The 13,590-nt window shown below is 24.8% G+C and overlaps 4 protein-coding genes across 4 annotated transcripts in view; 2 read left to right on the forward strand and 2 right to left on the reverse strand.

The window, feature by feature from the left end:
• The window catches only part of Phum_PHUM103320 (Peroxidase precursor, putative), a gene marked incomplete at both ends in the record, with an annotated part of 2,870 nt that extends 2,260 nt beyond the window's left edge, over positions 1-610 (reverse strand). The window contains 2 exons of the mRNA XM_002423957.1: positions 155-238; positions 343-610. Of these exons, the coding sequence (XP_002424002.1) occupies positions 155-238; positions 343-610 (352 nt within the window). The remainder of the gene's footprint in view (positions 1-154; positions 239-342) is intronic.
• Positions 611-3,160: 2,550 nt separating this feature from the next.
• On the reverse strand, positions 3,161-3,791 carry Phum_PHUM103430 (uncharacterized protein; the record flags this gene model as incomplete). The annotated part of the gene is made up of 3 exons (XM_002423958.1): positions 3,161-3,370; positions 3,451-3,632; positions 3,716-3,791. The coding sequence occupies 3 exons, from the start codon at positions 3,789-3,791 to the stop codon at positions 3,161-3,163; spliced, it is 468 nt and encodes a 155-aa protein (XP_002424003.1).
• A 542-nt stretch (positions 3,792-4,333) lies between these two features.
• Phum_PHUM103440 (synaptic vesicle protein, putative) lies at positions 4,334-7,741 on the forward strand (the record flags this gene model as incomplete). Its single annotated transcript, XM_002423959.1, has 10 exons — positions 4,334-4,559; positions 4,639-4,800; positions 4,876-5,038; positions 5,109-5,230; positions 5,314-5,603; positions 5,631-5,803; positions 6,440-6,711; positions 6,786-6,945; positions 7,474-7,601; positions 7,686-7,741. The coding sequence occupies 10 exons, from the start codon at positions 4,334-4,336 to the stop codon at positions 7,739-7,741; spliced, it is 1,752 nt and encodes a 583-aa protein (XP_002424004.1).
• Positions 7,742-11,823: 4,082 nt separating this feature from the next.
• Phum_PHUM103450 (synaptic vesicle protein, putative) overlaps positions 11,824-13,590 on the forward strand; it is a gene marked incomplete at both ends in the record, with an annotated part of 2,375 nt that continues 608 nt past the window's right edge. The window contains 5 exons of the mRNA XM_002423960.1: positions 11,824-11,896; positions 12,113-12,275; positions 12,443-12,806; positions 12,888-13,096; positions 13,211-13,548. Coding sequence (XP_002424005.1) covers positions 11,824-11,896; positions 12,113-12,275; positions 12,443-12,806; positions 12,888-13,096; positions 13,211-13,548 — 1,147 coding nt within the window. The remainder of the gene's footprint in view (positions 11,897-12,112; positions 12,276-12,442; positions 12,807-12,887; positions 13,097-13,210; positions 13,549-13,590) is intronic.

The following is a 13,590-nucleotide window of genomic DNA, read 5'->3' on the forward strand; positions in this document are numbered from 1 at the left end:
AAAAAAAAAAAAAGGTTTTTAAAATAAAAGAAAATTTTTTTGTTTTCCCCCCCCCTCCCCTCCTCCCCCTTATTAAAAATAATTTTACGTTACTGTTGGCAATGTTTTTGTATAAGATATAAAGATGCTCTATTTGCGATCAATGCATTTTTACCAAAGTCTAAAGCTTCTCTTGATGGATACGAATAAATTAATTGACCGTGACTCGGTGTGTTTTCACGTACTTGAATTCCAGAACCTTGAAATAATAATAATAATAATAATAATAATTTTTTCTTAAACTCAAAACGGAACTTGTCGCAAAAAAATTAAAAAAAAAAAAAAAAAAAATGATAATCTCACCGACAAGATTATTTTCAAGTCTGTGCCACTTTGATATTATTTCTTCACCAACTTTAACAGCGACATTTAAATCGTGATCAGTGAGTTTGATATTTTTTTTAACGATATTATTATTATTATCATCGTCTTTACGGACGATCGTTTCTACATCTAAAAAAAAAAAAAAAATAATAATTAAATAATTGGGTTGACGAACAAACAAAAACGTCACGCAAGCAAATTTAATAAAAAAAAAATTGTTTGTTGTTACTACCTCCTGATTTGACATAAACAAAAATGTTTATCGATAAGACCAGGATCCACCACCACCACCACGACGAAGAATGTAATTGACTCGTGACGTACAACATCTTGAACAAACAAACAAACGAACGAAACTAACGTACGAACGAACGAATTTATTATTATTATTTTAATAATAAATAAATAAAATTAAATAAAAGAATTGAAAATGACGACCATTTTATTTCAACGCATCCTCGACGAATATTAATGATAATAATACTATTATTAATAAATTTGATTTCATCTGTTGAGAGAGTTGTACAAACTTGTTTTAAAATAAATATTATTATTATTATTATTAATTTATTTGTATTTATGTAAGTTATTCATTCGGCAACTTGTTTCGTTGTTCATTAATAATCTGAAAATAAAACAAACAAACGAACAAACAAATTAAATAAATAAATAAATTTATTTATACATTTATTTTTTAAAATCCATTTTTATGCAAGTGCACGAATCGAATATAAAAAAAAAAATTTTTTCTTACGCGACAACAACAACAACAACAACTACAACCACAACAATATTGAGATGGTACAAGAAAAACAATCGAATCAAATTAAAAACGTCGGAAATTAAATTTTATTATAAAAGAAAAAAATGGCCGAACGTTAAAATTTTTTTTTTTTTTTGTAGTTTATGATATCAAATCGCATAACCTTTGACCTCTTTTCTCTCTCTCTCTCTAAATTAATAAGAACGAGATCAAACATGGTGGCGTGTAGAAATGAAAAAAAAAATTATTACGATAAAATTTTTTTTTTCTAAATAAAAATAAAAATTTATTAATTATAATAATTTCGACTCCAGGAAAACTTGTCGTTTTTTTCCGTTTCCGGTTTACACGTCACGTTTCCTTTTTCCTTTTTTTTTGCGCTAACAAATTCCACACATTTAAGAGAAAATGTTTGCTTATTTTACATCTCGATTCGTTTAGTCGTAATTTTTAAGATTAGTATTATTATTTTATCAAATTCGAAAGCAAACGTATTTAACGTTTGTTTGTGGTTGTTTGATTTAAATTCTACCCCATTTCAAAAATTGTTTAAACAATTCTGTTCACGTATAAAAATCGCCTTGAAAATATGTAAAAAAAATTTGATTTGAATCGACAAGGAAGTAATTGTTAATCGTTTGTCGTTCAACCTTAAACCTAAATTAACAACAAAAAAAATTTGCGTTTGTTCAGACTAAATTCGCGATCTAATTTATTAACTTTTTACCCTTTTCATTGATAATAATAATAATTTTTACGCATAATTTCCTTGTAACGAAAAAAAAAAAGAAATTTCCTAGTGTAATTTATATATGAAAAAAAATTGGGTAGACCGGAAATAAAATTTATATATGTAATTAACGATACCTGATTTTAAAAGAACATTATTATTATTATTAATAAACTCCCGAATTCGAAAAATTTTCCAATCGCGAACCTTTTAAACTGAAAATTTATTAAGTTGGCTTCAATACGCGAACTGGAAACGTGAACTAGTTTAGACAAAACACGAAGCCTAAATTTAAATAATTGTCTGCAAAAAAAGATAAAAGAAATGTTGTTGCCGGTTGTTGTTGTTGTTTGTTTACAAGCGTTAACTACAAACTAGTGGGTAGAATAAGATAAACGATACGACAAATTTTTTTTTTTTTATTATGTTTCACATTAACAAACGACCCATTTAAATAAAAAAACAACTTTGACTACAACCGCTTTAAATTTTAAAAAAAAATTAATTTATTAAATTATTTTGTGTTATCAATCTTACCTTTTTTTATCATCACAAAATTATTATTATTATTATTTTTTTAAAAAACGTAAACAAAAAAAAAAATTTTCTTTTTAAAAAGAAACGAAAACATAAAAAGCCGCCATGACCGACGTCCAAAAAAAAATAAAAATAAAAATGAATTTGCCGGTCCGTTAGGTCACTCACTAACTGAGCACGTGTCCCATCAACAACGACAACAACAACAACAACCACTTTTTCTTGTTTGTATTAAACCAATCGTTAACCATTCCATTCACTAAATATATATCGAGTCCTTAATACTGTGTATTGACCCCTAAGGTAAAATTTACGGTGAAATTTTTTTTAAAATTTAAATCCACGTTTTGCCGCCAAAAATTCAAAACAAAATTTTTGAAATACAAAAAAATAATAATAATAATAATCACGTGTGTGTACCGCACAAAGTTTTTAACGTTAATAATTATTTTATTTTATTTTTTTTTTTTAAAGACATAAAATTTTACGACATTGAAAAAATAAAAAAATTATTATTATTATTATTATTATTATTATTTTTAACAGGAAGTAGATCAAACGTTATTACAGGAAGCAAAGAAAATTTTTTTTATCCTTATAAATTTTTTTATTTTCCTTTCGGCTATAAAATTATTTTTAAAAAAAAAAAAAACGTTTATTAGAAAATTTATATTTAAAAAAATATCCGCCATTTTTGTTTTACGTTTTTATTAATGAATTAATTTTAGGGAGAGTGGGGGAGGGTGGGGGTGGGGGAAGACATTTTGTTAACTTTTTTCACAGTTTGGATAATCGCTGAAAACGGCACAATGAGAAAATATACCACTTCGAGGACGGGGATGTTGCGATTCGAAATTATTCGGAGTGGAAAAAAGTTCTGGAAAATCGAAAACTTCATCTGATACGTTTAATAATTTATTCAAACGACAATGACCCGTTTTAAATTGTTTCAAAACTTCTTCGTAAACGTAATCGGGCTGAAAATAAAAACAACCCCACTTAATTTTTCAATTCTGCTTAATCGATCAGTCAGTCAATCAATCAGTCATTCACTTACCAAAATCCTAAAAAGGGGTTTTAATTTTCCAGGTGGTGGAGATTTATTAAAAGGTTGACTCATGCTTCCATTTTGAACGTTAAGAAGTAAATAAAAACTGTATTCGTTTCTTGTTTTCAATTCTCCTATATTTTCATCCGGATCTTGAATTTTAGCCAACCATTCTACCGCCTTTTTTTTTTCTACAACGTTATCGATAACGTATAATAATAATAATAATAATAATAATAATAATAAGTTTGAGAAAAAAGGAAAATGCACGTACCTGAATGTGGGAGATACTGTAATAAAGCTTTTACTAAAAGAATGTTACATAAAAATTCTTTTGACTCATCCGACATTTTAAATTTTTCTTTACATAATAATAATAATAAAATTTAAATCGATAATTTTTAATGATAATAATGATAAAAACAAATAATTTCGATAATATTTTTGTTTGTCAGTTTTATTTTATAATAAAATTATTATTTTTTGTTTTTTGTTCGTTCGTTCGTTCGTTTGAAAATAAAAAGAATGTTGGAAAATTCTAAAGTTTTCATCATCATCATCATTATTATTGAGGTTTTTTTTTTTTTTTTTTTTTTTTAAACAATAGGATTTTTAGGTAGACGAAAGGTCACACAGAATTGTTTACCGTCATGTGTTTTTGTTTATTTCGTCATTTATTATCGCAAATTTGTTTTTAAAAAAAAAAAAAAAAAAAAAATTTTCTTCTCTTCCTGTCGTATTCTTCTCTCTCGTTGTGTTGCAGTCGAGAAATTTAAGTCGATAATAATAATAATAATAATCGGTTTTTTAAATATTAAAGTCGTAATAATAATAATAATAATTAACGTTATTTTTCGTCGGTGTATGAAAACGGAGGAGGTGGAAAAAAAAAATGAATAAGGGAAATAATTTTTTTAAAAAATCTAAAAGTTACACGGTAAGCGTCATTGAATTTTCTCCAGAGAATAAAAAAGAAAATAAATTATCAATAATTGATAAGAATGATGACCGTGGAGGAATTGATAACAACGGTTACGTCCATAACGATGATGATGATGATAACGTTAAATACGATTATGATAAAATATACGATTTCGAAGAAGCTATTTCTGCTACGCGTAGGTTTTTTACCACTTTAATTACAATCAATCATTCATTCATTCATTCATTCATTATTATTATTATTTGTTTTTGTAGAATTCGGTAGTTATAATTGGTTTTTATTAATTATAATATTATTGGGTCACGTATCGACTGTTTATTCTACGACAACAATGTCTTACGTACTACCATCGGCTGAATGCGATTTACATTTAACAAACGTCGATAAAGGAATGCTTAATTCTATGGAATTGATCGGTTGTTATTTGGTTGTTGTTGTTGTTTGTTAATTTCCCCTTTCGAAAATCATAACCGAAAATTATTTAATTGTAGGTATGACACTCAGCGGATTTATTTGGGGTATACTCTCGGATTCCGCCGGTAGAAAAAATATATTAATTATTATATTCGGTTCGGATACGATAATAACGATAATGACGGCAATGGCGCAAAATTTAAATTTACTCATCGCTTGTAAATTTTTATCCGGAATAATGTTAGTCTATTTATTTATTTATTTATTAATCCTTTATGTTTATTTAATAATAATTTATTTATTTATTTAGTAACGGTAGCGGAGTTGCAATAATGGCAACATTAGCAGCCGAATGTCATTCTTTATATTATAGAGCAAGCGTTACCATTGGATTGGGTTTTTTTTATTCTTTTGCTATTATTACGTTACCCAGTGGGTATAAAATTTCATTTCATTTTTTTTTTTACAAGGATTTTATATTTAAATATTATTAATTATTATTATTATTTTTTTAGTTTTGGCTTGGTTAATAATTCCAACATCGATACATTTATCGTTATTTAACGGTTATATAAATTTACCTAATTGGAGAATATTTATATTGGCGAGTTCGATACCGGGTATATTAAGTTTCATCGGTTTTTTTTTCACATACGAAAGTCCGAAATTTTTAATGTTTCAAAATAAAAATGATGAAGCTTTAGAAGTATTTAAAAAAATATATAATAAAAATACCGGAAAATCTTTTGAAACTTTTCCGGCAAGTATAATTATTTATAATTTTAAACTACGTCACTACCTCGTCGTTTAATTTTGTGTGAATTTTTTCCAGGTTAAAATTTTAAAAAATGAACGACCGGAAGGTTTTGATAAACCTAAAAATGATAAATTTTCATTTAACGAAATGGTTATTAATATTTGGAATCAAATAATACAAATATTTCGTCCGCCATATTTTTTAGCTATTCTTTTACCCTGCGTTATACAATTTTGCACTGCTGTCGGGTGAGAGATTTTTTTAAAAAAATTTATTTAATATTTTTGCATTGACACGATTCAATAATCGCGCGGGAATAACAATTTTAACGTTTTTTTTTTTTTTCATTTGAAAGAACTCAATCGAACGCATTAAAATTTTACTTAAATTAAATTATTATTTATTTCACGTCGAATACTTATTATATTATTCATAACCATGTTCGAAATATCAAAGAAATCGCGACAAGTAATTTTTTTTCATTTAATTTACGCCTTCAAAAAAATGTAACAATTATTTGTTTTACACTTACGTAATATGACAAGCATAAACAAATTTTTTTTTAGTTTGTTATTTTAATATATAAAAAAAAAAATAAAAAACGTTACGATTCCGTCAATTAAAAACAAATATAAAATTATTACGCGTATATATATCACATTAATAATAATAATAATAATAATAATCACATTTAATTTATTACAAACGATTAGTAAACAAAATTTAAATTAAAAATTGTTTAGCTAAGGTATTTAAAGGAGTATTTACCCTAGAACTACTTTTAATGACTTCATTTCTACATAAGAAGCATCAAATTATTAATAAGAATTTTTTACTCATTACTTATTTATTTATTTATTTATTTAAAAAAAAAAAACAAATAGAGTAAACACGATACGATTATGGTCTCCTCAATTATTTGCATCGGTTCTCGAATATGAAAAATTATTAGGGAATATCTCGAATCCATCGACTATTTGCGATATATTGACGACGACATCGATAATTAATACCCAAAATGTCGTGGCAGATTGTGACGAAATAATAATGGATGAAAATATTTACGTTAATTCAATGATAATTGGAGCCGTTACATGTTTAGGATACGTTATTTCCGGTTACGCCGTTAGAATAATCGAGAGAAAATGGCTTTTAGGTATAAAACAAATCCCAAAAAAAAAATTGCTAAGCTAGGCTCACCGTTAATAATAATAATAATAATGTTTACAGTTTTTGTTTACTTTGCCGGCGTTGTTACAAGTTTGATTTTGTATTGGTCCACAACATCAAAATTAATGGTTGGAGTCGTAGCCATTTTCATAGCAATACTATCAACGGGTGCAACAGCTGTGATAAGCGTTATCATTGATATTTTTCCAACATTTTTAAGGTGAGTGTATAAAATAATATCAAATATCACCTTTTTTTTTTACCTTAATTCAATTTTAATTCTAGAAATCAAAAAAAAAATAAAAGAAATGGCGCGATAAAAAAATCACAATGACCTTTTTATTATTGTAATCATGACGTGTCACTAACCTTAGACACGTTTTAAAAAAATGATTTTAATTACCATCCCTTTTTAAAAATGTTTAAACAAATGCCTAAAAATTTTTTTTTTTTTCCACCGTGTAAAATTTCTCATCCGATTAAGGTAATTTTATTTTTAAAAAATAAGATATACCGAAAAATAAAATTCCATAAATTAATTAATAATAATAATAATAATAATATTTATCAATGAATGTGTAAAAAAAAAAAAAAAAATTTAATACGAACCTTTTTTTTATTATTATTATTATTAAAAGATTAGTAATAAGTTCGTTAAACTTTCAACGTGTTAAACAAATGAAAAAAAAAAATGTTTTAATGCCGATTTAATAATAATAATAATAATAATAATAATAATTTTTTCCAGATCGACGGCAGTAAGTTTATGTATGACACTTGGAAGAACTGGAGGAATTTTTGGTAATTCAATATTTGCCGTTTTATTAGATTTTAATTGTTCTATATCGTTTATTGTTTTACCCACCGCAATATTAAGTAAGAATTAAAATAAATAAATAAATAAATAAATTTTCAATTAAATTTTATGTATGATATATGAAAAATTTTCTTTTTTTTCAGTTTCTGCAGGATTGACATTTCTTTTACCAAGGACAAAAGGAAAACATTTAGAATGAAAATTTTTTTTTTTTTTTGAATAAAGCAAAGTTGAAAAGTTCATTACAAAAAAAAAAAAACGAGGACGTTAATTTCAATTTTTTTTGTTAAAACAAACTGACAAAATAATATACAACCTGAACCTTGATTATTATTATTTTTGTCATTTGTTTTTAATTTTTAAGTAAATAAAAAAAAAAATGAAACCCAAAAATTTATAATAAAAAAATAAAATTTTTTCTCTTCTTCTTACTTAACCCCATCGTTTACCATTTTTTTTTTTTGCTGTCGCGTAATTATTATTATTATTATTATTAATAAAATTTATATATGTGTAACTAATAACGCGTATCGAAATAATCAATGAATCGAAACGGAAAATATTATTATTATTATTAACCTTGACCGTAATTTAAAAAAAAAAAAATTATAATTAAATTCAAGTGCATTAAAAAAAAAAATAATAATAATAATAAACCTGATATTTGAGAATGAAAATGTCTTCCTCGATTGTCGATCGATTATTTTAATATTTTTCAGGCATTCAAAAAAAAAAAAAATTTTTTCATTGTTTAAACAAATAAAATTAAACAAATTAAAATTGTTTATAAAAAAAAAATTTGTTTTTCTTTTTATTTTCGTCGAGAATTTCGAGACTCAATGTAAATATTAATTTTTTTTTTTTTCAAACATACATAATTAAGGGAAAAATTAAAATGACTTTGTTTAAATTATAATCGGAAAATTTTTTTTGATAATATTATCAAAAAAAAAAACTAAACAATAAAACAGTTTTCCTTTTTTTTCGGGAGTGAAATTTTTCTCTTTTTTTTTCTTTTTCTTATTAATTTATTTCCGATTTGTAAAATTTTACGTAACATTAAACAATACAACTTTTTTTCTACACCTTCTACTATTATTATTATTATTATTATTATTAAAAATTATTTTTCACTCGTTTTTTTTAAATATTATTTAAACAAAAAAAAAATGAAATGTTTACAAATTTTTTTTTTCAAAAACGTTTCAAATTCGAAACTTCGAAAAATAAATATTTACTTAAAATTTGATTAGAAAAAAAAAAAACCGATCGAAAACGCGTAAATAATAATAATAATAATAAATTTTCCTATTTGAAAAAAAAAAAACGTTCGAACGATCGCGAGCGACTATTATTATTATTATTAAACAAAACGAGTTTTTTCTAATACACGTTCGATTTATTTGTAACATACATTCAATGTCAATGAAAATAATAATAATAATAAATATATTTTGTTTATAAATAAATAAATAAATAAACAAACATAAAAAATTTTAAAAAGGAAGAAATTTAAAGATTCTCAGGTACGATTCAATCAGGCATTTGTTTTTTCGTCATGCAGGCGCGAATTATAATACCAACAATAACAACAACAACCACAACAATTATTAAATTGGAATCCATAAATATGAAAAAAAAAAAAAATTCTAAACTAGACTTTTCCTCCATTTTCTTAATCGAAATTTAAAAAAAAAAAAAAAAAAAAAATTTATTATTATTATTATTTAACCTCGTACGAATTATATTTAACGGTCGTTATTAACCTTACAAAGGGTTGAAGGTCAAAAAGGTAAGGAATAAAAGGATAAAATTGATTACACACAAACATGCCATGTTAAAATTGTTAACAGATTGTAAAATTCTATTAATAATAATAATAATAATAATAATAATAATAATAATAATAATAATAATAATAATAATAATAATAATAATAAATAAAAATATCGATTTTAAATAACTTATCCCAATGGTTTTTAATAATGTCCGACAATAAATAGAAATCGATTTATGCCGTCACGACATCGGTCATATCATAATAATAATAATAATAATAATATATATATATAATATATGATGATGATGATGGGAAATTGAAAAAAAAAAAAAAAAGAAAAAGAAAAATTTCCTAACGAAACAACAACAACAACGACGAAAAAACGTTTATTTAAATTCATTTAATTCGCGGTTAATATAATTTTTATTTACCTTTATGACGACGACGACGATGACGTCATTTTTTTCGAGAGTCATTTTCGTTGAAACAATGTATATGAATAAACGCACATGCTATCAGTTTCTTAATGTCGTCGTCGGTTATGTTTGACACATTATGATTTACGAAAAATATTTAAAAACATTGTTTGTCGTGTGTTTTCCTCTAGTTATTCTTATTTGATCGTTAAGTTAATAAGTTAATATTTTAAATAATTTTTTTACGTAAAAATAAATTATTATTAATAATAATAATAATAATAATAATAATATTATAGTTAATTTTATTAAAACAAATGCGGCGAAAAAATAATACGAATGTTTTCATATAGTGTTTTAAACAAAAATAAAAAAAAATTGTCGTTTGTTGTTTGTTCGTTATTGTTAATAAATAAAATTTTTATGTATTTATTTAATTTAATTTTTTTCACGTGATTAAAAAATTAATTAATAATAATAATGAATCCGTTAGGAGATGTTAAAATCATGTTTGAAAATGGTAAGTGAAATAATTTTTAAAAAAGTTTTTCGTTGGAAAATTTGTTTCGAAAAGTTCAAAGGTTAAAAATTTTAATTTTATTTTATTTAAAATTCGAACCTGAAAGTTTATTTAATAAATTCGATGATAATAATAAGAACCTCTGTTGTTTGTTTGTTTGATTTTAATCAAATATTTAATAAAAATTAATTTTTCATTGTCAAGGGCATTTATACCTGTATTACCTTTCCAAAAAAAAAAATTTTTTTTTTTTTTTTTTTTCTGTAAATATTATTTTACCACCTTACTCAAAAAATTATTTTATTGAGGGGGAGGGTGGGGGGGGCAAACCTAAACCTTATTACGACTTCAAAACAATTTTTTTTGTCTGAAATTAAATCTAAAAAATTTTCCTTTTCCCTTTGGTTTTCGATTTAATAATGATACCCAATGTGTAAATTTTCATTTTTTTTAAATTACGCACAAAAGAATTTCTTTTAAAAAATCATTATTATTATCATCATTATTATTATCATTATTCCGCGAAAGAAAATTAATTTTTTTTATGATAGTACAACACAATTTATCATTAACGTTAGAAAGTGTTTTAAAAAATTTGGCATAACAAATATTAATTATTGAATTGTTATTAATTTACCACACGTAGTAATAAAAATTTATGTATTTCTGGCATGTTAATTTCTGGCATATATGCCATACGACCCGTACAAATAATAATAATAATAATAATGTATAAGGGTAATATAAGGTAATAATATTATTATTATCTAAAGGTTTTTTCTTTTTTTTATCATTCAAATGTTTGCAATACTAAGAATTATTATTATTATATATTAGAATAATATTTGTGTTATACGAATAGGTCACATATATACGGGTGTAACAATCTTTAAACAAACGACAAACTCTCTTCTTCTCAAACAAACAACAAGGACGTTTAAATTTCAACAACAACAACAACAACAAAAAAATTGTTTTCGATACAAATTTTGATTAATTTACCGAAATGAATTTACAAAAAAAAAAAAAAAAAAAACAATACGTTTTGGTAAAAACAAACTAAAACTTAAAAAATTGTTTGTTGTTGTCGTTGTTGAAAGATAGATTGAAGATAATTTAATGATTTTTTTTTTTTACACCAACAAACACCCAAATATAAACATTTGAATTAAATTTAATAATAAAAAAAAAAAAACAAAAGAGTAATTTTTATAATAACGTCCTCCTCATACACACACACGCGCACACAAACACCTTGGAAAATTTTTTGTCTTTAATTATGTTTTTGTTAATGAATTTTAGGTAATTCTGGAAAACAAACGGTTGATAATAATAATAGTACAACGGTTGATTTTGAAAAAGCTGTCGCCATTACGGGTATATTAATTATAATTTTTCTAATTCTGGATTCTCTTCGAAAATAATAATAATAATAATAATAATAATAATAATGTTTTTGTTTGTTTTTCCCTATAGGATTTGGAAAATTTCAATATTTTATTATTTTATTATGCGGGTCTATATATTGTTGCGTCGGATTTCAAAATGGCCTTAACGCATATGTTATGCCATCAGCAGAATGCGATCTTAAAATGACATCAAACGAAAAAGGTTTATTGAATGCCGTTTTTTTAGCCGGTAATAATAATAATCATTTTTTCTAATTTAAATTTGAACTTGGCCTCCTCCTACCTTGGTCGATTAGACCGACCATCTTTTTTTTTTTAGTTTGTGTCATATTATTATTATTATTATTATTATAACAACGTTTATATTTAATGTTTTTTGTAATCATTACTAAACCATCAATATTTAATTCTAATTAAGGTCACAAAATGGATTTTTTTGTTTTAGGTGGTCTTGCAAGTGCTTTTTTTTGGGGTATACTTGCCGATTTGGTTGGTAGGAAAAAAATTTTAGTTTTTTGTCTCATATCAGATGCAATTGTTACAATATTATCAAGTTTTTCGCAAAATTTTTTATTATTTTCTATTTTTAGATTTTTAAACGGTTTTTTGTAAGTAGTTGCTTTTTTTTTTTTATTTCTCACTATATAAGTTTTTGTTTTTTTTATGAATTTTATTTACCGTGATGGTAAAAATTTGTTTCCCTCCCTCCCCCCCACTAGTCAAAACAACAAACATTTTTGTCGTTCAAGTGCAAAAATTTTTTTTTTTATTTTAGAATTGGAGCTCCAGGAAGTATAGTTGTGGCTTATTTAGGTGAATTTTTAGCTAATAAACACAGGCCCCCCAGTTTATGTGCCATGGGTTTTTTTTGGACGGTATCATGGATGATACTTCCGGCGGCAGCTTTAGGTATAATGCCGATAACATGGTCGTATAGAACGGAAGGTTTCATTTATAACTCGTGGAGAATTTACGTAGCCATTTTTTCCATTCCCACTCTAATTTGCGGTATTATTTTGGCAATTTTTTTTCCCGAAAGTCCTAAATTTTTATTCAGTCAAGGTAAAGAAGCGGAAACGATTAACGTACTAACGCATATGTATAAAATGACGTACGGTGATAAATACGGAAATTATCCTGTGAGTTAATGTCATGTTTACCTTATGTAATTTTTGGCGACAAGAAAAGAAAAAAAAAAATTCGCGATTCGATTGTTTCAGGTGAAAAGCATAATGGCAGAAGAAACGGAAACACCGACTCAACCAATGTTTAAAGATTCCGACATTAATATTCGTCCGACAAAAGAATCAAATGTTTTATTATATCAAGTATTAAAACAAGTATGGTCTCAAATAGTATACCTGTTTAGTCATCCGGTTATTTATTCTACTGCACTTGCATCCTCGCTGTTGTTTTCCAATATGTTCGGGTACGACGACATGAATTTTCTTCTGTTTTCAACTCTTGATCGATGCCCCTAAAAAAAAAAAAAAAAAAAAAAAAAAAAAAAAAAAATTAACTACACTCACAATAATTATTTCAGGTACTACGGATTAGGACTTTGGTTACCAAAATTATTTAACAGGTTTGAAGATTATTATAAGACATCAAACGTTTCCGCGACGGTTTGTGAAATAACACATATGAAAATGGAAACTTCTCCAAATATTCCATTAAATTCATTCAAATCAGACAATAATAATAATAATAATAATAATACGTTAAATTATTCTTTGCCATTAAATTTAGACGATGAATGTTCGACTTATGAAATAAGTTCATCCGTTTTTATAAATACATTTATTATAGGAGCTTCTTGTTTGATTGGCAACATTCTTTCCGCCATATTAGCTAAAAGAGTAGGACTTAAAATATTAACAAGTTCGTAAAAAAAAAAAAATTAAAGTTATTTAATTTAATTTA

The sequence above is a fragment of the Pediculus humanus genome, genomic scaffold, assembly GCF_000006295.1.
Source record: "Pediculus humanus corporis 1103172107455 genomic scaffold, whole genome shotgun sequence".
Taxonomy (NCBI): domain Eukaryota; kingdom Metazoa; phylum Arthropoda; class Insecta; order Psocodea; family Pediculidae; genus Pediculus; species Pediculus humanus.